The sequence below is a fragment of the Pomacea canaliculata genome, linkage group LG12, assembly GCF_003073045.1.
Source record: "Pomacea canaliculata isolate SZHN2017 linkage group LG12, ASM307304v1, whole genome shotgun sequence".
Classification (NCBI taxonomy): Eukaryota; Metazoa; Mollusca; class Gastropoda; order Architaenioglossa; family Ampullariidae; genus Pomacea; species Pomacea canaliculata.
The window spans coordinates 19,752,731-19,779,810 of NC_037601.1; the positions used below are offsets into that span (position 1 = coordinate 19,752,731).

The 27,080-nt window shown below is 39.0% G+C and overlaps 1 protein-coding gene across 1 annotated transcript; it reads left to right on the forward strand.

Moving 5' to 3' along the window:
- On the forward strand, positions 1-27,080 carry LOC112576730 (retinoblastoma-like protein 2). Its single transcript, XM_025259401.1, has 23 exons — positions 1-227; positions 386-519; positions 1,374-1,574; positions 2,009-2,073; positions 2,589-2,714; positions 3,074-3,234; positions 6,163-6,227; positions 6,829-7,003; positions 10,361-10,530; positions 10,827-10,908; positions 11,184-11,336; positions 11,526-11,608; positions 12,412-12,532; positions 15,313-15,408; positions 15,596-15,734; positions 16,061-16,326; positions 16,841-16,939; positions 17,374-17,625; positions 18,469-18,598; positions 19,063-19,220; positions 19,647-19,706; positions 19,904-20,065; positions 20,690-27,080. The coding sequence occupies exons 1-23, from the start codon at positions 90-92 to the stop codon at positions 20,894-20,896; spliced, it is 3,243 nt and encodes a 1,080-aa protein (XP_025115186.1). The 5' UTR covers positions 1-89; the 3' UTR covers positions 20,897-27,080.

Here is a 27,080-nt window from a genome sequence, read left to right on the forward strand (position 1 = left end):
CGCTCCCCTGCACGAGGCCCGCGTAGTAAATGTGGCGGCCATTGGGCGCAGCGCTGGACTGACTCTCTGCTGTTTTCATTCGCTTCAAAATGGGGTTGTCGGAGGAGGGAGAGGAGAGTGTCCTGCAGCGATTTGAAGAATTATGCATGGACTTGAATATGGATAAAAATGCTAAGGAAGAAGCCCTGCAGAATTACCACAGGATTCAGACGAACTTCACGCTGGAGGTTTGTTCGTGCTTCCTCATTCGCCATGGACGCGGCCATATTTGAGTTAAATAGCCCCGCTGTTTGTGTCCGATTTGGGTGTCAAGCTTTTTGTACAGAATATGCCTGTGCATGGCACTTGTGAGGGATGATATGAGAATGCCTTGCTTTGATTACAGGGGGATCAGCTTCACTGGTTAGCCTGCGCTCTGTACGAAGCCTGTCGACGGAGTGTGGTGCCGACTGTAGGCAGGGGAACATCGGAGGGCAACTGTGTTTCTCTCACACGTTTGCTTCGCTCGGCCAAGTTCAGGTAGATTTACCTGTCACTTTTCCACCCCTTCCCCTAACTTCGGTTCCTCCTGGCTTTGTAGGTGATTTGATAGTTTTGAGGAAAAAAGTTGGCTTAGAGATAAAAGTAAATTCGTAGAAAACCTCGATTAAAGTGATGTGCCATGTTGAAATTCGATCTCGTGTAAACAAACAGTGGATCTCCTATTTCTGGTATTATTTTGGTTCGTAATGTGGTATCGTGAAAAGACATTACACATGAGAAGGCAGGAAGAATATGTGAGTAACATCTCTTATTCTGGTAGTTCTTGCAAGCAACCGGTAATGCCAAAAAAAAAAAAAAAAAAGGTTTAATCAAGCCTAGAAGTAAGAGACGCCATAAACATTTGTTTTGATTTGCTCGGAAATGAAGTCCAGTTGTCCTCTCTCATCCAGAACTAGTTTCATATGACTAGATGTCTGCAAGTTAGTTTCTTAGTGACTAATATTGACAATGCTCCCCTCTCCCACCTAATAACTTGTTAGTTTGGATATGCAGCTGTTCAAAGCATCCAGAATACTACTGACACTGTCAGTGACATGAATGAGCTCTGCTTGCCCTACTAATTGTCAAGAACACTTGACTGCATCACAATAAATGAGCTTTAACATTTTGTCTTTAAAATCTGAGTTACCTGCCTTTTCTCTTTCATACTGTAAAGTGTAAACATTTGATTAGTTTAGCAGTTTTAGATGTATATCATTCGAATTACTTTTTTATAAATTAAAAATTATTGGAACTGTTACATAAGATGGTTGAGATAATCTTGTGCTGGTGCACTTGCATACATTTTTCAAATTTTTCAACTACTTAGCCATATTTTTCTCTTCTTTCAGCCTCATTCAGTTTTTCAGCAAAATGCGCAAATGGTCAGACATGGCAAACCTTAGTCAAGACTTCCGTGATAAAGTCGATAGACTTGAGAGGAATTTTGCAGTGTCCACAGTCATATTTAAAAAATATGAGCCAATCTTCTTGGACATATTTCAAGACACAGTTGCAGATACCCCAAGGCAGCAACGAAGTAGAAAACAGAGGTAGGCCTATTAATGATAGAGAGAACATTGTTTTGCAAATAACAGTAATTTTTCCCGATAATGGAAGTAGTCATAAAGACTAAATGTATAATAGGCTAAAATTATTTGAAATGGTTCAAGTAAACAAGAAATTTTTACTTAACAATTTCCAAAATAGTAAAATCAGGGTAAATGATTAAAATAAATTTTAATGTCAAGACTGGTCGCTTCTTTTTTTAGTCAACAACAACAAGGAACCGCTAATTTTTTTCTTCTTTGGTGGTGGTGGTGGGAGTTTTAAAGGCTCAGGCACATGTACCGTTTAGGAGTCAGCTGTTAGTAAGCCTTGGCAGGGATGTGATAGACTTCCACATATTGTAAAAATAGAAACTGCATCAAGGAAGTGAGAGTACAAAATACTAATGCCAAGATTTTAGAAGTATCTTTTGTTGCAGGCGCCTACCTTGCTCTGTTAATGATGTCTTCAGCTTTGCCTGGACCATGTTTGTGCAAGTGAAAGGTACAGAAAAGGCATTTTAATACTCCCCTTAACCCAATAAGACAGCAGCTTCTGGGAAAGGAGTAGACTTTCAAGAGTTTTTATCAATAGTCTGGGCATTTTATTGAAACTGTTTTTGAATAACTTTGATAATGGAGGCTAAATATTCTCTGGTCTTGTGGTATGCAAATATCACTTTCAGTCCTGACACTATGTTCTGTTTGTGAAAGCGTTGTTTCTTTAGATGATGCAAAGCAGGTGATAATGATCTGTACATGTCACAAGAATACTGGTAATTTCCAATTGGTCTTACAATATTTGTATACAACAATAGTCTTTAGAAATTTAGGCAGCATTTGCTGACAAAAAATACTGGTGAAAGAAAAACCCAAATAAAAACTTTAAATAAGCAAGCACAGCTTTGAAACTCTGCTTACATAATAGAGCGAGAGAGAGAGATTGTATGTGACAAAAAGTTGCTGCTAAATACCTACTGCTCCTCCAGTTATTTGTGTAGTTCTGGTATTTGTTTACAGGAAACTTTCCTGCTATAAGTGATGACTTGGTCAATTCATATCACCTACTTCTTTGCTGTGTGGACTGGTTTTTTGCAAATGCTCTCCTTGGAGGCCGCAAGGATCTTCTCAAGCCAGATTTTGCTGGTTAGTTTAAATTTGGCTTTTTTAAAATCATAGTTAACTTTTTTTTTATGGTGAATGTCAGTGAAGTATTATGCATTGCATTACTTTCACAGTTCTGATACTGTGATGGCCTTGTGTGATTTTGTTCTTCAAAGTGCTGATGGGTGTCTTCAGAAACACTGTATTTTCTTTCATGTTTACTTAGATACTCCCACATATTTTCCCTTGCAATTACTGGTACTGGAGGCTTATCAATCAGTATTTCTTAGCCAGTGCAGCATAACAGTATTATACTATTATTAGCTTCATCTACTGACAATACTGGCAGAACTGACAATATAGTTGACTGACATAATCTTTTTTTAACATTTACTGGACAGGTTTACCAGAGAACTTCCACAGTCGGGACTGGAAGCCACCAACTGAAGCCCCATGTCTTGTGGAATTACTTTGCCAAAAGCATGAGGGACTGGTTGTGGAGGCCAAAACTATCAAAGAACACTGGTGGAAACCTCACATTAAGCGCTTGTTTGAGAAGAAGGTGAGAAATTTTATTACTTGTGAACACTTTGATGTTTCTGATTTCTGATAGGGCTTAGCTGCAAAGTTGTACTGTGCACTGGTGGTAACATGCATGTGTTGGTGTTTCAACAAGTAGGTACTTTTCTCTGTGTGTGTGTGTGTGATGGGGAAGAGGAGAAAGGGAGTGGGGAACCATGCATGTTGGCTTGTGTCTTTATGGGATGCATACTTGTGAGATATTTATAAGTACTAATGTATATTTTTACTGTTTTATTGGTCAGATTGTAAATGCAAAGATATGATATTATAAAATATACACCCCGCTTCCTTTTAATATAGATATTATCTAATAACTTGGTAAAAAATGTTGTATCCTGATTTGTATGTATTCTCTAAAATTCTTAATAGCTCAGAGGCTTCACAGTGTGTTTGGTAGAGTACTGAATTCTTAAACTCAGTACACATTACACTCCTCTATCAATTTATATATCCAGATCCCCAGAAAACTAGATTTGGTAGTTTACCATTCCCCAGTCTTTATATTGTAGTGCAGGGGTGGGCAAAGTTTTCATTTTGCAGGCTGGTCTCAAAATTCTAAACTATGTAGTGGGCCAGTAAAATACCCAAAACCCACACCAGGTGACTTAACAACAAACCTGGTGATAATGGAATGGACAACAAATGAGTGCAACAAATGCCATTCACTTACTGAACTTATTATGCAAAGTGAAATTTGAATTCGCTCAACATTAAAACTAAAAAACCAGCCTTTCCTTTGAAGTCACCTACCCCTGATGCTAACAACTACATTGGGCATATCATCCGTGTTGTTTGTTGATAGTTGGCAGGTCATGGACAGTTTCAGTCATTGTTGTCAATATGTTTTCTTCACAAGGTACCTGTGATAACAAACATCACACTGATATATCTAGATGCTTTTTTGTTTTGCCTGTGAGATTTATTTCAAATGCTCCAGATAACTGCATACATGCACACTACACTCAATCTGTCTTGATTTCTCTTGCATGTGTGCACACACACATACACGTACAGACAATAGCTATGTAGACATATTCTTTTACATTGTCAGACAATTTTTCTTGTTTTTAAATCAACTTTTAAGAAGGTATTAGTAAAGAAGAAGGGTGAAAGAAGTTCCAGAATCAGAAATTCTACCTAGTGATTCACTAACAGTGAAAAGCACTTTGTACTAGAATATGAATGACTACTATCATGTTGGCCAGATTATGTTTTCTAGTGCTTGAAACAAAGACTGAGGTCGTTCACATTCCATTATCTAATGTCTGTTTCATGTTCAGGGAATCAGAAAAGCTTCAGAGGGTGTCTGAAGTTGGGAAGGGGGGCTTAACATTTTTTTAAAAACAGTAAACCTTTTCCGCTCTCTTAATTATAGATCTGTTTGCTCATGCATAAAACATGCAGATGATTTCAGGGAGCCGACAAAGCATTAACCATCAGAAATGCTTCTCATGTTGGCATACAAATTATACAGCCCTCACCATGTTCAAAGAGGATAGCTACTTCTTTATGTTATGCAGCATTAATTTATTAAAAAGTACATGGTAAACAGCTTGGGTGCACAAAATAACAAAAGAGAACTCATTAGGTCCACTTTAGTGGTGTGAAATGAAAACCAGTGTACCAGTAGGCTTAGGCGATGAATTTTTAATTTATTTCCTATGGGTAAAAAATATAAAATTGTTGATTTGATTTAAATTTTGTGTATGCATGCAACCATGATCTTTCTTGGTCCTTTGGAATGAAAGTGCTGACATATTGCTGGTGTTAATAGCAAGAATCATGGACTATTTATATTTTATTCATAGTTTTGAGTGCACTGTGTGCTGTGTACAGCTCAGCAACATTAATGTGTGGTTAGCACTTTTGCACCAGAAATATATAGCTATACTTTGTTCCCTCCTACTTATGAACAATCTGAATGGCGTTTTTATAAAAGATAAAGATATTTAGTTTGATAACAACAAAGAACAGCTCGATGGTCATACTTGTCATGGTTTCTTTTAAAAGGCCATTTGGATTGGATTGTTTATAAAATGCACTAAGGCTTAATGTGTAAATGGGAAAGGTTGTATTACACGGAGGTTTGTATCTCCACTCTGTAGGTGAACATGTCTTTACATTTCCAAGAACTGGCAAGTCTTTTGAACTTGTATTTACTTGCATGGACAGGGAGATGGAAGCACAGATGCAACCTAGCCCTGTGATATTACCCACAATGTCATTTCATGTAAAATAATGGCATTAGTAGTTAACAATTAAGATCAAGAGTGGCCATGCAGCTGTCCTTAGATTCGTAGATTGGAAACATTGATGTGAAAGTGCAAACTTAAGTTGGTGATTAGTCAGAAACTGTTTCTTAGGATTTATGAACATTATTTGTATCTCTTCTTCTAATACATCCTTTGAAAATCTAGGTCGATCTTGATTGCTGTAAAAAACTATTGGTGGATTATCTTTATATATCTTTTGTTGTAATCCCCACAGCTTTTTTCCTCCTTTAAAGTTCTGTTGTAAAAGTGAGTATGCTGTCTAAATGCCTCAAATAAATTAGCTTGGTGGCATGTATAGCAAGACACTGATGTTTTCAATGCAGCAGCAAGGAAAACAAGAAAAATAAAGCTTTTGTTGCTTTAGGTAAGAAGAGCAGAGCACCAAGAAAAACTAAGACTGTTGGGAACGTCAGTATGTGATAGTCTGAAAGATTGTTTTATCTAAAAATAAAAATAACTTATACTCTCTTTATTAAGATTTTCATTTCATTCTCATTCTTATGACATTTTTATTCATTTTGTTTTTATGATTCCTTGGGTGAACATGTTTTCATTTGTGATGGAAAAAAGTTTGTATTGCTCTTTAAATGATTTTTGATTTTCAGTCTTTTTTTTTTTTTCTTTTGCAAAATTAGGTACTGAAAGGCAAGATAGACACTCTTTCTTCGATCTTGGAAATAGGAAATTTTGAATACAATGTGTAAGTATGTAGCATGGTCAGATTTCACAAAATGTTCCCTTTTCCCCTTAAGAGTGCAACTAATGGTACTCACTTGAATAACACATGCGTAATACCATCAGTTATATCATATGCATATGCAGACCTAAGCATATTTTAATGCATGGACACTAGAGAATGGGGATTAGCTTTTGTTTGCTTTTATATTACACTTCCTGACTTTTTTTAAGTCCACGCAGTCAAGTTTATAAAGTGGAAATTAAAGGCATATTTTTATAGTTTTCTGACAAAAGTGAGTTTCCTAGGAAATGCCACTCTCAGTAATTTTTGTTTCATTTAAATAAAGGATATTGGGAGCATCTCATCATTTATTTTTTTTTTTGACATCTGGGATGCTCTCTAACTGTTGTAAAGAAAAAAAGCAAGCAAGAAAGAAGGGAATACTTTTAGCTTTACAAATTATTTTCTGATTTATTTCTTGCACATGCCAGGCTTTTATTTTCTCCTCAGTCATTTTAGTATACTTTTTTTGGTCATTCTCTTCTGCTCCATCAAGGAGCAGTTAGGTACAGCTGAGGGTGAAATAGCATTTTTTTCTCTCATAACTTTTCTTTCTGCACAGGAAATTCATCAACACTGCCTACGAAGAATATGTTCTAAATAAAGGGGATTTTGATGAACGTATTTTTCTGGGAGAAGATGCAGAGGAAGAGATAGGCACGCCAGGTGCAAAAACGGGGGCAGAGCTGTCACAGCAGATGCAGCTAAAGCGGTCATTGAAGCAACATGTTGAGGAGGTAAGCTGTTGGTACATTAGACAGCAGCAGAAAAATGCTGAAAAATGGTAGCATAATAAATAAAAGGTGGGGGAACAAAGATGGGTGTGTGGAGCTTGAAGCATTGGCTAGCAGAAGTGAACCAGGTCAGGCGTTACATGAATGGTAACTGTAGAAGGACATGCTCGCTAGCATGGGACTGAGGAGACTAGAAGAAAAGCCATGTCACCCACATAGAATGTAGAAATTTAGCCTGATGGGAGTTTTTAGTTACCACTAGGTTGCAATCTATTTCCTTGCTGAAGGGCAGTTTCTAACAATGCTGCCCCCGACCAACCAGCAGTCATGCGTGCACACACACACATTCACCCTGTTTAATTTGGATTTTAGCTTAACAGAACGAAAGAACTGGTTTCAGCAGACATTCAGAATCTTGTGTGCAAGTAAGAAATACTAGAAAGTGAAATCAAAATAATACATTTCCTCTACCGACTGAATAGCCCCTCAGAACACAGGAGCTGCCTACACATCTCTTACGTGTCCTTTGTATTGCATGGACCCACTCTCAACCTGGCCTACGTTCTCATGCTTTCTCACACATACGCATGCGTACTCACGCACAAGGAACTAAGGGGGTGTATTGGGGTGGGGGAGATTGTGTCTAGTGGTTGTCATCACTAAGATATTGTCTACGATAGCACCTTGGTTTGCCATACGCTGCAGAGAAGATTGGCTAGGCTAATTTGTTACTTAACAGTGTAGTCCTCACTTGCAGAAAGAGTTTATTAGCTCTTCCCTCATAGATATGGTGGTATTTTAAAGCGTTTGTTGTGTGCACTGGTGTTTTGAGTGTCAGAAGGTATAAGGAAAAGTTAAGGGAAAGAACGGATTTTCAGAGTCGGTGTTTTTTTTAAAAAATATTTGCAGGAAAAAAATATGAGCTTAGAAAATTCTTCAGCCTCGTTTCTTTCTTTCCCGAGCACAATGGCTGAGAGAGCTTTGTTAATTCACGCCGTCCTACCCGCAGTTCGTTGTCTTCCTCTGATGCCTTGCCTTTGATTGGCGCACAAACCACACGAGTTAAGCGTTGGCGCTAAAACTTGAAATTGTTAACAGCTAGGTTTGCAGCCGGGTGCGACCCCTTTCCCTCTCCTCTCCCCCGACTACCACTGGAGAAGTGAAAAAGTGCCGAGGGGGGAGGGTATCGTTGTAATCGGAGCACTTGATGGTGACCGGCAAGATGCGGATGTCATCGTACGGGTTTTGTCGCAACGGTGATTCCTTTGCGACTGAAACTTTTGGCTTTGTTTTGTAAACTGAAAGTGTTTGGCGAGGCGGGGAAGCGGGGTTATATGAGTGACATGTGGAGGACATCCATGCATGACGCTTTGTTACAACGACATCGTGTCGCGGGCCTTGTTGCTGTTTACCATACTAGTTGGCGCGCGCACGCACACACACTAGCGCCCTCAAACGCTCTCATAACACGCATACGCGCACACATTTATAATGCAAGCGTACACATTTATAACAGTAATTCGTTCTCTTTCTACACAAAGCGGAGAATAAACGCCGAGCCACGTACTTGCCAGGGGAGAACAATCGGGACGCGAGCGCGGAGATGGGTGCATGGAGGGGGGAGGAATGAGGGAGGGACAACAAACAGTAACCTCATTGGTTTGTCGGCTACTGGAGGAGGCGGGATACGGAAGGTTGGGGGAGGGGGGAGCGTGGCTGGACGGCGGGAGTCAGTCTCTCTCTCTTACTGTTGTGGTTGACAAGACCAGCGACTGCGAGCAGGGGGAGGACCCGCTAGCCTTGCTCCCTTGCCGCTTGCGGTGTCTGGGTCAGGTGTGACGTTGGCGTGGCTGTTCACCCACTTTGCGGGCGCGCCGCTCCAGCGGGAGAGTCGGGTAGGGAAACCCGTAGAAGTCGGTCAGGCTTGGATTGGTCGTGAAGAGATGCGTTAGAAAAAAGAAAACAAAACTCAAGTGGCCGATACCTTCCCTGGAACTACTTTAGGTTACAGATTTCTGGTACGATTGTGACTGCCTTTGAAGTGACCGAGACTTTTCAGCGGTAGTTTGGATTTCATGGTCATTGTAATAATAAGCGGTCTGTTGTGCTGGAGGTCTGTAAGGACAGACTAGTTCTTTGGATGCCTAAACATGTAGGTTGTCTCGAGGGTGCTTCAGTGCGTAGTTTGGCCAGCGATACGTCACCTCGTGACAATTGCAGACCCTTCAATAATGACACCGAACCTTGAAAGAAAGAGCGAAAGAGTCGAGTTCTCTTGACGCAGGCTAGGAGTCAGCGCCAGAGACCCTTGTATATTGGACGTTTCCCTTGCTCCCTCCTCTCCATAACCTACTCCTAACGCTGGTCATGATCGAGTGCATGGCACATCAGTCAAACGTGCAGCACGTCGTTGGGCAGGCGAACCTGTCGCACGTGCGAGGGCGCAGACAAGCGGCGGTTGTCTACCCACCGACACAGCCCCTCACGTCCGTGTGCGCCCGCGTGAACTTGGCCAGTCCCGGCTACAGTCATGCTCCGTCCGAAGGTTCTTGGACAGGCTCAAAAGGTTCCTTCTATGTGCTGGCTTTTACGATCCCCTCCGGTGGCAGCCCCTCCAAGACCCCTGGGTTCAAAAGCGGCGACGGCAGCGTGCCTTCCTCCGAGCGCGCGTCACAGATGCCTGACGTCTGCACTTCCAGTCCAACTTCGCACGTGACATCGACCTTGGCAAGTGCTCTCTCTCTCCCCCTACCTCCCTCCACCTCTTTGATCTTTTGATCTTGGGCAAAGTGGGTTTCTAAGTGCGACCACAGGGAAAGTAGTTGTTATAAGACGACCTCAGTGTATTGGCTGCAGACGGAAAAGTCTTTTCTTGGCCGTGTCCCGTTCTCACGCCTTCCATTTCTAGTGCCATGCCTTGATGTTGTCCTAGCTAGCCCCGCTGCCAATCGTAGGCAGCATCACTTTCTTGAGTTCTCAAGTGTAGTTTTGCTTTTTTTTTAAAAATTATAAATGAAGTCAATTATTAGTCTTGTCCAAAAAAAGATATTAGGTTTTAAACTCCAACAAATGTGCCGAGATTCTATTTTTTAAAGGAAGAGGGTGTGGGGAAGGGGAGACAAATCTTATATTTATAAGAAGTTGATGGATCTTGGGAGAGATGGCTCGTTTGTTGGTTGAGCAATAGTTGATGTCAGTGCTGGGATGGAAGCATGGTTCTGTGTGACATGAACAGCGTAAGACCGTGCAGAAGGGGAGGACATGAACTGCTGATGCTAGGCTAGCATATACCTTCATATATTTAAGCATGCACTTTGTGGATTTTCTTATTGGTTCAAAAAAAAATTTCTTATTTATCAGACCCGTACTCTGGCACCAGCCACCCCACTCACTGGCCGTCGGTACCTGAAAGACAAAGACCCTTGCCATGTGACTCCAGTTTCTACAGCAACACAGAGTGTTAGCCGCCTCCAGGCACTTCTTTCAGGAAGGAAAACTTCCCCATCTGACTATCTGTTAGAAGAGTTCAAGTAAGCCTTTGTGAATAGCTACTACTGTTATGTCTGAAACTTGATAAGTTTTAATGTTTAAAGCCTGAACATTCTTACCATTTGTGATTGATCAGAGTACATCCTTATACTTAAATTGTGAGCAACATGAAATGCCAAGATTGATAATCTTAGGTGGAACTTTATGCTGCTTGATTTTGCATTATGTGCCCTGTAATATTCTTTGAGCATGCTTAACTTATCACCAGAGAGATATTATATACAGCAAACTCTGGAAGAGAAACAGAACTGAAATATGTTTTTGTGGAATGTTTCAGAGAATGTAGCAAAACTCCACTGCAGGAGATAACTTCACGTGTCAAAGAAATGGGAGAAATATTTTGTAAATATTATGTGCAGGTTTGTCATTTTATGTTTTTCACAGCTTAGAATACTAACAATGTAGGATGAATATTTTAGACAGTCGAATAAGATGATGTGCTGCAGCTTAAAATACTAACATTGTAGGAGGACTATGTAGACTGTTGAGTAAGATGATATGTTGCAGCTTAGAATACTAACAGTGTAGGATGAGCATATAGACATTCGAATAGGATGGTGTGTTGCAGCTTAAAATACCAACAGTGTAAGATAAACATACAGACAGTCAAGTAGGGTGTTGTGTTGTGTTGCAGCCATCAGACAATTGTCCTGCAGGTCACATTGACTTCGCTCGAAAGAGGCTGCAGCTTGGAGAAAGTCTCTACTACAAGATGCTGGAGAGCATTGTCACTGGGGAGAAAAAACGTCTTGTGTCCTCACTAAAGGAACAAAAGGTTGATCTTACCGTAAGTGAAAGTTAAATCTTACAATCTCTTGTAACTAATGTTGCTAACAGTGTGTACAGCATATATGTGCATAAGGAGCGGGGTATTTTTTATGAGCAGAAATAGGATCTCTCTGTGATAGTTTGGCATTATGCTAATGATATAGGTTGTTCAGTATGCTCATCATCTTCACACTTCATTCAACTGCAGGGTCTTCTGGGCCATGATCTTTTTCACCGGTCCCTCTTTGCTTGCTGCCTGGAGATAGTCATTTTCTCCTACAATTCACAGAGGTGAGACATGGATTGCATGTAGTTAACACTTCTTTCTCCCCTCAGGATGATAAGATTGGCTAGTGCTAGGGAGAGGATTATTATTAGTATTATATGTTGTAGACAGCTGAACTTCTATAAGTTGAAGCTTCAGGGGACTGATGAAAAAAATAAGAGTACAGAAGGTTTGAGTTAAAAAATTCATTGAGAAAAGAACATTTTTTTTCACTGTGGATGTTTAATTTGAACCTTTTTTTTTTTTGGTCATTCTTTTAAAGACACTCCAGCACGGGGGGGGGGGGGGGGGGGAGGGGGGGGGGGGGGGGGGGGGGGTACATAATTATAGTTTCAACATGCTGACCAGCTTAAAATTATTCGAGTTGTGGAAGTTTTTGGCTAGGCTAATTCGAGCTACAAAAGTTGAATATGTATTGCTTTAATGGGAAAACAACCAATTGATGTTTAAAATTCGAGTTAGGGGGAATTTGACTTACGGAAGGTCAACATACAGAAGTTCGATTGTACATGCTTTATACATTGCATACATATCTGTATTATAGTGACATCAGTAATAAGATAATTAAGCACAATGCTTTTTAGTACATTTGTGCAGCAGATCAGGTAAAGTTTGGTTTCCAGTGACTTCTTGTTCAGTGTTTTAACAATACCAGCATTTTCAAAACTCTTGACCAGAGTTGATCCTCAAAAAAAAGTGATTGAGGGTGGAGGGGTCTTCCATCAGTACTTCACGTAAGGAACAAAATTGTTCTTGGGCAGCGGCATGTGTTGTTTAATAGCTGAAGAAAATAACATGTCTGTTGCAGAATGTTTCCCTGGATTGTGGACATTTTTGACCTCAGTCCCTACTATTTCTATAAAGTGATTGAGATCATCATTAGAGCAGAGGAGGGTCTGTCGCGAGATGTCGTGAAATACTTAAATCATGTACGGCTTGATTTGTTTCTGTTTAATTATCAAATTGATCTCTTAGGTTGTGAAATAACAAACTGTAAAGTAAAGAATTGTGGAGTGGCATGGTGAATGGGGACAGATGTAGATGCACGCATGTGGGGGGGGGGGAGAAATCTATCTATCTATCTATTCCTCTTCGTGCATCAGGTTGCACATAAGGCCTCAACCAGAGTCCGCCACCGATGTCGATCGGCTGAAACCCGCTCTAGGTGACCCCATGTCCAGCCCTTTCCTTTCATCTCCCTTTCCACTGTTCTTCTCCAAGTTTCCTTTGGGCGGCCTCGTTTTCTTCGGCCGTCTGGAGTCCATCGTAGGGCGACTCTGGAAAGGTCTGCTGTCTGCTGGCGGAGCACATGTCCAATCCATCGCCAACGCCTTCGTTGAACTTGCGTGGTGATGGACTCGGTTTCAGTTCTTTCGGTGGAGTTCTTCGTTGCTGATGGTATTTGGCCAAAAGATGTTAAGTATGCGCCTGAGGCATCTGTTTTGGAAGACGTCAAGCTTGTTACTGATGGTTTTGGTCATCTTCCAAGATTCTGATCCGTAAAGGAGGGTGCTGATCACATTTGACTTGAAGATTCTCAGTTTGATCTTCTGGCTGATGTTTTTTGCCTTCCATGTGCTCCTGAGTGAGGCGAAGGCCTGGCTGGCTTTCGCCAGTCGGGCTCGAATCTCCACCTCCGCATCCCCTGTGTTTGACATTTTGGACCCAAGATAGGTGAAACTGTCAACTTCCTCAATCTCTTCTCCATTTAGTTTGATGCCGTCTTGGACTCTGGCGTTCACTCTCATACTTTTCGTTTTCTTTGTGCTGACCTTCAAGCCAAGGTTTCCAGCTGTTTCTGAGAAGGCCTTTGTTTTTTCATGCATGTCTTGGTGGCGGTGTGACAGCAGGGCAATGTCATCAGCAAAGTCCAAGTCTTCCAGCGTTGTTGTTGCTGTCATAGTCATGGTCCATCTGATCCCTCTCCTCTCACTGTCGGTGGAAGTCTTCATGATCCAGTCCATGGCCAGGATGAAGAGGAACGGCGACAGAATGCAGCCCTGCTTCACCCCGGTACTGACGTTGAAGGGGTCTGTGAGCTCCGTGTCACAGACAACCTGGGATTTGAAATCGCTGTACAGCATTGCAATGACCTGAACAAGTTTTGCAGGGACTCCGTAATGCCTCAGGATCTTCCATAAGGACTCGCGGTGGATGCTGTCAAAAGCCTTCTCCAGGTCGATGAAATTGATGTACAGCGGTGTGTTCCATTCGTTGCTCTGCTCCAGAATCTGTCGCAGAATGAAGATGTGTTCGGAGCAGGATCGCCCAGGGCGAAATCCTGCTTGCTGTGGTCGGAGGTCTTTCTCAAGAGTTGCCGTCAGTCTTGACAAAACAATCTTGCTGAAGACCTTGCTGGTGAGGGAAAGAAGTGTTATGCCCCTCCAATTATTGCAGTCTCCAAGATCTCCTTTCTTGGGTAACTTGAAGATGAGCCCTGTCTTCCAAGCAACAGGGAGCTGCCCTGATTCCCAAACTTGCTTGAAGATTTCAGTCAGCTTGGGAGCTGTCACATTTATATCTGCTTTCAACATCTCTGCTGTTATTCCATCTGCCCCTGGTGCTTTGCCGCTCTTCATTGTCTTGACTGCTGCTGTCACTTCTTCCAGGCTTGGTGGGTCTGTGCAGATGTCAAGGTCTATAGCTGCTGGCTGATGTCTGCAAGCTGAGGGGGATCTGGTCTGTTCAGAACCGACTCAAAATGTTCCTTCCAGCGCTGTAGTTTTCCTGCCTCTCCTCGATGACATTACGTTCACGTCTTTCACTGGCACATCACTGTTCTTAAACCCGTTGTTGAGCTGTTTTGTTTATCTTGTACAGTGTCTTCAGGTCATTTTTACTTGCTGCATTTTCTGCTTCATCTGCCAGTTTCTCTATGTGGTCTCTTTTGTCGGTTCTTGCCATCCTCTTTACCTCTTTGTTTAGTTTTGCATATCTTTGTCTGAGTTGTTCTTTCAGGCGTTCAGATCTGGTGCTGTTGATTCTTTGTTTGGCTGACTTTCTCTCTTCTATCTTCTTCCATGTCTCTTCTCTGATCCACTGTTCTTTCTTTTTCCGTTGGAAGCCCAGTATTTTCTCTCCTGATTCCTGTAAGACTCGATTGAAGTCGTCTAAGGTCATCTCTTGTTGGTCTCCTAGTGCTTGGAACCTGTTCTTTACTTCCATAGCAAAGGCCCTTTCTATGACTGGATTTTTCAGTTTGCCAGAGTCCACTCTCTGCTGACGTGCCTGTTTTCCTCGTGATCGACGTAGCTTCAGGGAAACTGTGGCTATCACAAGAGTGTGGTCACTGGCAACGTCTGCTCCTCTGTAGGCTCTAACATCTTGAAGTGAGCTCCTCCATTTTCGGTTGATGATGACATGGTCTATCTGGTTCTTTGTGCTCCCATCTGGTGATGTGGGGGGGGGAGAAAGAATAGGGAAAATTAGGTTTTGTGTGTGCACGTAAGGGCCCATGTATCGGTGTACTTTTGTGTGAAGTTATATAAATGTTAGGCACACAAATGCATTATACATGAAGAGCATTACTTAAAAGTAGCATCATGTTTAGGATGAGAAATAAAATTATCTGTGACTTTTAAGTTTACAGGCACAGACATCACATGTAAATTTTAAGTTGCTGAGAATTCTAGAAAGAAATTATGTGAGCATTTGTCATCAGGTAATGTGTGCACAGATTTGCTTGACACCTAGATGTGGTTACTTACAGATTGAAGAAAGCATTCTTGAATGTTATGCCTGGAAAAATGAGTCCCCGTTATGGGAGGCTATTAGAGAAAGTTCATCTGTCCCAACGTGTGAAGATGTAAGTACTTCAGAACTGATCACTGTCTTTATTTAAAGGTAACATTGGTATTGGAATGCATATTTGTGTTCTTCAGAATTTCTATTGTCAAACAGTGTGTATGCTGAGCGTTCTTTTAACTAGTGTCCATGGGAACATGACAACAGGTTCACACAAATTATTGTGATGTGAATATTATCGTTATCAGGTAACGCCATCAACCATTCCACCAGAAGCAAAGGTAACAGCAGTGACCACCTCCCCAGCTCAACATCCTCGAGTTCGAAGTCTGGTGACTGAAGTCAAACCAGGAAGGCCACTTTCTGGACGTTCCATTCTTCCAAGACGTGAGTAGTTTGCTTGAAGTCAGTAGAAAAAATGCTTTCAAATTCTTTAAAATTTTGTTTGGATAATGGTTCATTAATCATCAGAAATAACTTAACTCCGCTCTACAGTTCAGCTATTTCTTGTAAAAAATGTCATGTTAACTCTCTAAATGATTAGATATTCAAACTATAAAAAGCTTGCTGCATAAAGAAGATATCAAGAAAAATAGGATTAGATATTGCAGGTAATTTAGGCCTTAGGGGAATGCTTTGCCCTGGTTTTTTTCTTGTGGTTATTTTTTTAAATTGTAAACATATTTTTTTTTTTGCCTTTTTGTTATCTTTAGCAACCGACCCACTTAGCTCACCAACTGGCCCATCAGCTGCTGATATATTTAGCTCTCCTCAGCCTGGGAGTGCAAAGCGACGCCTTTTTGCACCAGTTACTGTTAGTGCCTCAGGAATAAGTGGAGGTGAGCCTGTTCTTCTCCAGCAGTTGAACAGTGGTGTGGCAGATACTGTTGCTGCAAGCACTCGCAGTGCATCTGCTCAGCAGCAGGCAAGTGGGAATACACCTCAGACTCTCATGGCTTACACCAATGATGGCAGACAGGTGAGTGAAAATTTATATATATTTTTAAACTCAAAACAAATGCCATTTATTGTTATCAACTCGTTCTAAACAGATTTAGAGGAAGCACTTCTTATCCAAATCATCCAACCATTGATTAAAGGGAAATAAAAAATGCTGCAAACAAAATAGTTTTTCTACTGAAATTTACAAAGTTGCTTTCCTTTAGGCCACCTTGTTATTATTAAGAATTTTGTGTGATGTTCATCAGTCATTTGCTGAAACATCATTTGCATGAAAAAACATCTTCATTTACTGATGACTGCTTTGAACAAGTTAAGATACTGATTTGAGTATTCATCTCATTTTCTGTTAAGAAGTTTTGCATGTCACTTATTTTACTGGTGTTAATATAGCATTTTTTTTTTATATAACTTGATCAGAGTGCAATTAAGCTGTTACATGCTTAATTAAGTTACTGTGAGAGAAGGAAACATCATCTTGTTAAGAAGTGCATGAAGCTAGTTGGGTTCTCATTTCATCTGGTTCATTTCAGATTCTGATTGTGCATGGCAATGCCATTACAGTAACACATTCTCCTAAAAAGTCTGTCAAACCAAAGAAGACTGGCTCACTTGCCCTTTTTTTCAGAAAAGTAAGCTATTGTTTACATACACTTTTATAAGAATGGTCACATGGCAGCTGACAAAAATATATTACAGCAAAGAAGGTCATTCATTCATTACTTTCTTGCTCAAGTTTTATTTAGAAATGTTAAAAGCTAGAATGAAAATTATGTAGTTATAAACCAAAATGTTATTTTAAAAAATTTTTTAACAGGGCTTGTAGTTTTGTCTGTTTGATTTTTATTTAAAGTAGATTTCTGCATTTGGAACAAATATTCCCACCCAAATTGTTTCCCCACCTAAGAAAACATCATCTTTCTATGTGTAATGTCACTCTCTGTAATTGTTTTGAATTTGTGGATGGCCAGTCCTTTCTAGATGAATTTTTTGTCTTAGAATTTTTTCAAATTTTTTTCTCATTTGTTTTTGAAAAAATGTGGACCACCTTTTTTGTTTCTATTAGGTCTATCACTTGGCAAGTGTGAGGTTGCGGGAATTGTGTGATCACCTTCAAGTGCATGATGAAGACTTGCGGAGCAAGATGTGGACGTGCTTTGAATATGCCCTGACAAAATGCACTGACCTCGCATGTGATCGTCATCTGGATCAGATTTTGATGTGTTCTGTCTACATAATGGCGAAGGTTACAGAGCGGCCACTGAACTTCCAGGACATCATGAAATGCTACAGATTCCAGCCTCAGGCACAGAGTCATGTATGTTTTCTTTAGATGATAATTCATGACATGCATTTATTTACATTAATGAGTGATTATATGGTTTGATTCCTGAAATTGGCTGCGACTTTTAGATTTTTGCATTTAATTATTTTAAATTAGTCTTATTTGACTGCCAGTGATGTCACTGAAGCAGCTGTAAAATCTGTCAATAGAAATATGATTCCACAGGATGTGTGAATATGTGCGCACAGGTGTTTGTACTGAAATGCTGATTAGTAGCAGTAATGTGATTTTCAGAAACTTTCTGATAGGCATTGATTTTAACTCTTTGTAATTTCATAAACAGATTTCTGTTTAGAACAGATACATTTACTCTGTCTCTGCAGGAATGTCAAGATCTCATTTAATTGCTATGTAATAAAGTTGGTAAAGTAGGAAGTCTATTTAAATTGATAAAAAATTGGGTATATTAAAAAAATGAGTGTTATATTTTAACAGAAATCACTTATTACCTCTTTTTTTTTCTTTTTTTTTTGTCAGATGTCAGTAGCTCACATCAAATAAATTCAATTACCTATGATTTTTTTTTAGATAAAGAGGTATTTAATAATTGTAATTCATTTGAAACAGACCTATACCAAGATAATGAGAGCTTTAAACACAAAACCTTGGCCCTATGCTCCTCAAGGAATAAACATAAACAACAAAATACAAAAAGAATTCAAAAGGTATAAAGTGATGGTTTAGCTGAACATTCAAACAGCATATTAAAAAAATGCAGATGCAAAGAAATAGTTTTAAGATGTTTGTAGGGCTTATAGATGTTTCCACTTCTGTTGAAAGCTGCAGCTGTGTTATTGTGCCTGACCTAATGCATAGGTATACAGAAGTGTGCTGCTAAATGGACGCAGGCGCCATACATCTGGCAGCAGCAATGGCAGTGGGAGTGCCACCAGTCGCTCCTCCTCTCCTGTGGAGAGAGATGACAGTAGGGGTGATCGGGAACGCAGTGAGTGTTATTTGTTCGTGGTAACCATTGTCTGTGACGTGTATTGCAGTTTGTTGCTATTTCATGATAATCGTTGTGACATGTTTGTGGCAGCTCTTTGCTATTGTTGTTGTGACATGTTCGTGGCAGCTCTTTGCTGTTGTTTCACGGCAACCTTTGTGACTTGTTCATGGCAGCTGCTCACAACATGTTCATAGCAGTTGTGGTATTCTGCATGCTTACGGTCTTTTTTTTTGATCAGCACCTTAAGATGTTGAGGGTGGTTTAAGGGATGGGGGAGAAATTTCTAATGGGTAACGTGTGAAAGCATTTTTTTTTTCATTTTGCTGTCTTCTTTCTTGACCATGGTTCATGCTGTAGGATAATAATGAGTTTGGATTATTGCAAATTATACTAGTTCATACACAAGGACATTTCAGTAAACTCTGCTTGAGGCTTAGTGTCAGAAATGGTTGTTAAAACAGGAAGAACAGAGACACTGACATACATGCGATCCTCGTCAACACTTCCTGTTCCTCAGCCTAACAGTCAGCCACCCACTCCTACAAGACTTGGTGGATCAGGTGGTGCCTTTGACTTTAATACGGAGGAGAGAGGCGACCTTATACAGTTTTATAATACAGTCAGTTTTATATTGCCATTGTTCAAGTAGTGCTATTTTATTTTATCGAGGTATGATTGTCTTTGGTCAGTGTGCTGAAATGATTTTGGGAACATGACACAGTGATATACAAACCAAAACTTGGATATTCTTAGGACTAATAAAGTAGATGAAGTTACAAAGTCAGGATTAGGATAAGGTTTAGAGTTAGATATATCTAGTAACCTTTAACCCAAATCGTATTTCTACAGAGGTTTTTATAGACCCTTTTTCTGGATTTATAAGATATCAGTGAAGGAATCTTAAGACAAAGAAGGCATAGTAATTTTTTTAAAAATGCTAGATTTTATAGATTAGATTTGCATAATCATGTTTGTTGAAAAAAATAGTGGTAGCCAGATATACTTCAGTTTAGTTCCATTTTACAAGAGGAATTTTCTTTTTCAGGTTTTTACAGATAGAATGAGGAAGTTTGCATTGAAATTCTCAGCACAGAACCAATCAGGGGTAAGGTCCCTTACACTGCATATGGCTCTTTTCGTTTTTTTGTATGGTATTGTGAATGATTTTATGTGTTTAAATAATAATATTACGTTCTAGAAGCTGCAAAAATTAAAATATCACATTTAGAAAATGTTTTTACTTTGTGTACAGGACTTTGGCACATTTATCAGGCACATCATTGTTATGCATATTTTTCACAGGATCAGCCCAAACTATCTCCGTTGCCTCAAATGCGTTCACATTCTGGTTCAGCAAGGCGGGTGTCCAATAACCATGAGGTGTATATCTCTCCTCACAGAACTACCATCCCAAAAACAACTCCAAAAGGCATGTCTTTCTGCATCAATAAATCACCTGCTAAGGTGAGTGGATCTTCTTATTTTTCATAAATCCCATGTAGCCTTTCTTGTTGATTTTTATCCATCTTAACTGTCGTGTTGAAGGAAAAAGTGAGGAGACTCTGTATATGTGTTCTTTAAAGTTAAGAGTTTGTTTTTTTTTAATAGGTGCACATATTACAGAAAATGTAGTGTTTGAGAATAAATTGCATTTTAAAAGTCTTGCTATAAAATATTTCAGTATTATCTATTTCTGGTTGTTGACACTGTCTAAAGCATGTTTAAAGGTAGATACTTGTTTGACTTTTTTTTTTGTGTGCATAATTGCTTGCTGGATTAAATATTGTGTGATCAATCTTTGGTAAAGTAATTTGGACTGTATTTTAATTTATGTCAAATAAATATTTATGAGAAGCAGTGAAAATGTTTGTTTTGATAGGCCATTGTTCTTGAAATCCTAGAATAACCTTTGTTACTAGATCTAGGTTGTGAACATTTAGAGGTTTAGAGCATGAAGAGCAACTTGAGCTGTATTGTTCTCATACTTTGTGAGGGTGGTGCCCATCTTTCCTTCAGTTAGGGCTTAGAAGAGCCTAGTCATCTGTGCTTGTCCATGAAGAGGTCTCCTTACATTGACTTCCTTTGCAGGACTTACGTGCAATCAACACAATGATACGCATGGGTGATTCCAAGATGGTCACCTCTCACAAGAGGTCTCTAGAGGTAGATCACGATGAAGAATCCCTTGAAAGTCCTGCCAAGCAGGCATGTGTTCCTGGACACCCCTTTATTAGACGACTTCAGGATGTCAGTCTAGATAGGCAGGAGCTGGAAGCCAAGAGCATTGCATCCTAAGAGATGCATGTGTCACCCTGGACATCAGATGGCTCTGCACTTCCAGCAAATTACTAGAAAAAAATTCCAGCATGTTTTTTTTTTTTAATAGAAAAGGGTACTAAAATCCTAAATGTTATTTTAAGTTTAAATAATTTATCTTTCACCTGTTTTGCATGCAGTGTTAAGCTGGAGTAGCAAACAATTTTAAATCATGTAATTCTCCTCACCTAAAGAGTATTTGAGAATGTGATATAGGGAAAAAATAAAGAGAGAAACGTGTTTTAACTGCATTTGGATCAGCTGTCTGTAAAGCAGATGATTTCTTTAAAGCCTTTGTGCAGTTTTAGCATTGATGTGTTTCCATTTGAAAGCAGTGAAGCAGTCTTCTCTTGCATTTCATCTTATGATCTCATTTCTGTGCAACCAGCTGGCCAGTAGCCTGTGGTGCAAATGTGTGCAGTAATGTTAATGGTTGCACAGGACCATTGTGATAGGGTAAAGCAGTCTGTGTAGGAAAGATTCTGGGAAAGACAGATTTCTGTAAAAGTGTTTAAAAATTAAACTGTATGCCCCAGAGCATGATGATGTGAGGTAATCAATCATTGGTATGACCATTGCAGAGAGTTTTTATGTGTTGTTTAGGTTGCATCATCTCAAGGCGATGGCTTTGCACAGAGAACCTTTCCGAGTTTTATTTTAACCTAAGTATATGTAATATTTTTGTTTAGCTTAGATTAGAAACTTTATTGTTTGTTTTATCAGAATGTGGAATAGCTCAGACAGTTCCGGTCTGCCCTTTCCTTTTAAAAGAAGACTGGTCTTTCAGGCACTGTTACATCTGCTTAGTAACTTGCATGAAGTATTGAATATTGTTCTAGCTTAAATGTTAGAAACCTAAGTCATGTTTCCTGATGCAATAAAAATTGTACAGTCTCTGCCCCCACCCCCCCCCCCCCTTTTGTTTTCCTACCCAATTTTCAAGTCACTTTTTTCACAGCTAAAAAAAAAATAAAACAGTTACTTTAGCACATTTTTATTTATTTGTTGTTTTTTGTTTTTTTTGTTGTTAATTGTTGGACTACACTTTTTTCTTTATAGGTTGTTTTGACATTTTAGCTTCAACAGTGTATGTTAGCTGCTATCAGTCTTATATATTTTAAATTTGGTAGGAAGCTGCTTTTTTTTTGTTTCTGAGTAATAGCTACTATCCATTCATTTTTATAGCAGATAGGAAAGAACTGCTTTTATAATGTGCAGCTTGAGTAAGTTCAACATGTGAAAAAGCTTCATTTTGTCACGGGACAAATATTTTATGTGGTATGTATGTTTTTCATTTGGCACTGTGCATGATTCGCCTGTGTTGGGTGCAGGTATTGTGAAGCATCGCAAAGGTTGGATTCTTTTCTGACAAGCCTGTTTTTCTGTTTATGCTGTATTTTTACACTTTGGTTATAAGGTTAAGTTTAAAGTAGCTTCCTAATGTCTTTTTTTGAGGGAGGAGGTGAGTGAGGCCACTCTTTTCTTGGAGCCAGCATTTTTGTACCAGGTGATCCACAATGTTTTGCCTGGTTGTCTTTCCTTACCCAGTCTTGTGAAAGAAAGATAACCATTCAACAGATGTCAAGGTGGGTCATACCCATTAAACAGGTGGGTCAGCTGGGGAAAGTACTCTGTACCACACATGAAACTGGTTTGTATGTGCACCTCAGACACTGGTACTTTCACCACATCCATTCTGCTGGGCAGAATGCCTCAGAACAGTGGTGGTACTAATTAATATTTTTCATTCTTCTACATATTTGGAGGAGTGTTTTACCACTTAATTGCTTTTTATGGAAAATCAGTTTATTAGACTGCCACACTTTGAAACAAGTGCTGAGCATGTTGATAGCTTTAGTAAACCTTGAGCTAGAGGTAAAATAGGTTGAGTTTTTTTGGTAATATTTTTGAAATAGTAAAAAGGACTAGTTTTCTTTTCATTTGACAAGCAGTTTTCAGATCTTCACAGCTTTAAGAACAAAAACATAAAGTTGCAGACAGGAGAGGTATGCTTCTGTTCAGGAAAAGTAAACGTCTCAGTTAAACATGTAGACATGCTAGTTAATAATAACAGTTCTCTTGTATAGCACCTTATCCTTCCCGTTGGACAAGCACAAGGCGCTTCACAAATGATAAAAGTTGGTGTGACGTCAAAATAAGGTGGTGACAAAACAAAATCACATAAGTGTTTAGCAGCTTGTGTATTGTATCCTTGCCAAAGGGCAGCATCCACATACAACATGAACCACAAACTGCAACCCAAATATCAAACAAACCATGCATAGCAAATGTAGTTCCTAATAGCACATCCAACGGATGGCATCGATCGCCCTGGAACGACTAATGAGCCCCAGCACATGCAAAAGTGAACTAATCAACAAAGGTCAAGCAGACATAAAGCCCACAGAACTACGCTCATTGTGAAATATGCTTGTTGAAAAGGAACCAAAGGCAATTAAACAGAAGAGGCAACACATTCCAAACACGCGACGGCAGGCCCATCAGAAACAATCACAAGGAAGGCATCCTATAAGACAAAAATACCACAGAGCTCTACCCCCTCTAGCCAGTTAGGCAAAGAGACATCACATTTGTGCAGTTTTCGACACCATTTCCTCCATTAATGGGGATTTGAAATGGATATTTTTTCAATGTTGTTTTTCTTTTTAAACTTTTTACAAGAAATATGCATTTTGCTTATGTGTCTTAATATTCTTGTGATAAGATTTAGACAAAAAGGAGCTCCAAGATTCTTTAGGTAATTAAATGTAAGGTAAGGTCAAGGTCCCCATACCTTTTCAGGTTGCTTGGGGAGATGAGGTGTTAAAGACCTCACTATTATTGGGGCCAGCTTTACTTTAGGGCAGTGCCCATCACCTCTCCCTCTTCCCCAACCCTCTGTGGAGTCAGGTACCTATTTCTGGTTGATGGGGGAGGGTGAGGGGGTTTGCTGCGCTACTTCGGTATCAAACCAGCGCACCTTTCAGTTCGGATGCTACCACCCAGCTATCCAATATGGCAACATTTGACATGCAGCTACAGGAAACAGACATTGGGAAGGAAATGAGAAGTGTAATAGTAATTTAAATATTTCCATATTTGTCGTAGATTATCACTTACTGATAACTCTTGAAAATAAGGGAACAAGAACAGCAAAAATGGGCATTTTTTTCCCTGTGAATGAGTTATAAATGTTAATACAAAACTTTTCATTCATATGGTGAAATTTGTCGTTACATCTGTTCTTATGGGTTTTTAAAAACAAGTCATGGTTTTTATACTGCATGTCAGTTTTGTTTCACAGACACTTCATTTTGTGGCTTCTGCGAGAAATTTAATCTTTTTCATGTCCTTTTATTAACTAGTTTCATCTGCATGTCTCTACCAATAATAAAAAAAAGTCTAAATGACTTGGTCACAATCGCCCAGGACTTGCACCACATAAAATGTCATTGAGTTAGAGCATTTGCTGAGAAACAGGACTGATTTAATGATTTTGTCTAAATTTTGTTTGTTTCTGTCCCTGGTTTTTTTCTCTCTCTTCTTTAACACATTTAAGTTATGTAAAAGTCATTAAAATAAAAATTTATTGTCTTAAATAGAATGAGAATGTATTTTGGCATGCCTCTGCTTGCACAATATTTTTTACTTCAATTAAATGGTCAATTTGCATGTACAATTGCTATTCTTGAATGGTCTAGAATTTTGAAGGTTACAGATGTGCGATCTTTTATAACATCTTGATTTGTTTCCCCTGTATGGTCTTTATAGTATGCACCAGGAGTGCTGGAGTAAAGATTTTTTTTTGAGGGAAAGGGGCTCATATTTCAAAATGCTTATGCTGAGGCTGTAGCTGGGGGTGATATGTGATCTAATCATTGCCAGATTGCAGTTAGGCATAGAATTTGTCCATTTCAATGAATGGTGAAGGATCCAAGTGCCAGATGATTAAGAGAACAAAATTTAATAGCTTGAGCAAACAGTAACTTGAGCATGTGTTCTCTGTTTGCAAACTCACTAGGTGCATTACTAAAGATAATATTTTTAATATGTCACGGGTGATGTGAATATCTGGAATGATCAGGAAACTTAAATTTTTTGACATTTACAAAGTTTTTTCATGATCTTTGGCCTTTTTAAAAATAGCTGTAGGGCTACACTAGGTGAGGTTCCCAGCTGTGTGACATGGCAGCTAATTAGGAAGAGTCACTAGTGAAGGGAAGGCAGCTTTGTTACTACTGTGATACATACAACAACATGTGAGAGATGCTTTGTTACTACATACATGTGAGAGAGAAATGCTTTGTCACTGCATACAACGTGTGAGAGAGAAATGCTGGCAATTCAACAGCAAAGGGCCACAGGTGCCTGCTCTTCATCCTATATGGCTTACCATCTGTGCCACAGATTGCTATCAGAATACAGAAGAGGAAATCGAGAAAAATTGGGAGTCTGGGGTATGAGAACATTGTTCTCATGCTCAAGCTATTTTTTTTTCCTTTCAAACTTCCTCCCTCTACCCACCTCCCAAAACCCACTGACATTGTCAAAAAAAAAAAAAAAAAATTGTATATATGCATGCAAGTATGCATGAGAAAATAAGAGGGAAGAGACGTGAATTAAGGTAATCTTATTTTCACTCATTATATTGACTGCCTAAAATTTGAGCAGTATTTTTCTAGGCTGAAAGTGTGTGCATGGGATAGTTGCTTCCATATTTTTTGTGATTATATTTGAACATGAGTTTTTCATACATCACTAAATGTTGAAATATTTGGCAAACAGTAGCACTCGAGATGGAGATCTGTCAGAGCTATTAGAAATTTTAAATCAAATGAAAACTTCACCATGGCAAATTGTGCAAAAACAGCTGTCTACAGAGATAGTCTATTGTGCTATTGCAATCTGGCTTTTTTGATTTTGTAGTTGTTTTTAAGAAAAGCTACTAAGATATTTTGCATTCTGCATTTCAGTACTTTAAACAGGTATGTAGTAATACTATTCAACTCCTCATGTTCATTCGGGTTTGTCATCACAATTGCCTACTTATTCAATTTAGACATTTTTCTTGCTCATTTTGGCATTATCTTTGTCAGTAACTGCCAAACAAGTTGTATATTGCCTTATCCGAAGCTTTGACTCCATTGTTTAGAATACTAAAGAAGTTGGATTATCTTTTAGCCCTTATGTCATCCTCATTGAAGTTCAGTGTACTCAAATGTTCTTTTCCCAGAATTATGCTTTAGTCTTTTGTGTAAATTGGTTGTGCTGCTGCAGTTATTGAGCAATTTTGTCCACAAAGGGACCAAACAGGAATAAAATCAGCTATCTTCACAGATTCTGAATTTGTACAATTTTTATTGCCTTGACTTGTTTTTCGTTTTTTGTTGTTTTTTTTTTTTTGGTCTTCTGGCAAGGTGACAAAAGTTTCTTAATTGAAAAAGTTATTTAATTTAAGAGATACTGTCAATGAATGTTTATATTAATCTTTTCTTTTAGCTAATGAAAAAAGATGTCAAATGATTTTTAAACGCTTTTTATTTTTTTAAAGTGGCTGTGTCTGTTAGTTGATATGCATTAGCAGGAAGAACATATTTACTTCAGATTTGTTTAGAATAGTTAAAGTGTTTTTCACAGTGTATGGTTGAATACATCTTTCTTCAGTGGAATTAATCTAAAGCATTATGGCTTTACTTCATCACCTTGAGAGATGGGTGGCTGATGATAAAGATTACAAAGTTTTTAAGCACATTTGAGTGTTATCAGCTCAGTGCTTTGATCTTCTGGTATGAATTTTAGTTCAGATGTCAGTATTTTTTCTTTTTGATATAAGGCTAGATTTTTTTTCCAAATAGCAGCAAATTGTATTTCTTACTTGGAGCAAAGCTGCAGTCTGCAAATGTGTCATTTTTGTGAGAGTGCAAAGTATGACTGAAAAGTTGCCAAAACTGGGAAAGAAGATCCATTTTGAAATATACATATTTGTTGATGTACATATAGATATGTATATATACTTGCATTGAAAATATCACCCATGTCATCCATCTAATAATCATGAATGTACATATATAGATACTATGAGGGGATGTATTTGAGTAGAACAGTTGCATCCTTTTGCATTTGAAAAGTACAATGTATACAGAATTAAATAATGCAAACTTGA

What these genes read in the sequence shown, in the direction of transcription:
- LOC112576730 (XM_025259401.1), top strand. Translation starts at nt 90, where the DNA reads ATGGGGTTGTCGGAGGAGGGAGAGGAGAGTGTCCTGCAGCGATTTGAA. An exon ending in AGACGAACTTCACGCTGGAG is followed by an intron (nt 228 to 385) that starts GTTTGTTCGTGC and finishes CTTTGATTACAG; the next exon opens with GGGGATCAGCTTCACTGGTT. An exon ending in GGAAATTTTGAATACAATGT is followed by an intron (nt 6,228 to 6,828) that starts GTAAGTATGTAG and finishes CTTTCTGCACAG; the next exon opens with GAAATTCATCAACACTGCCT.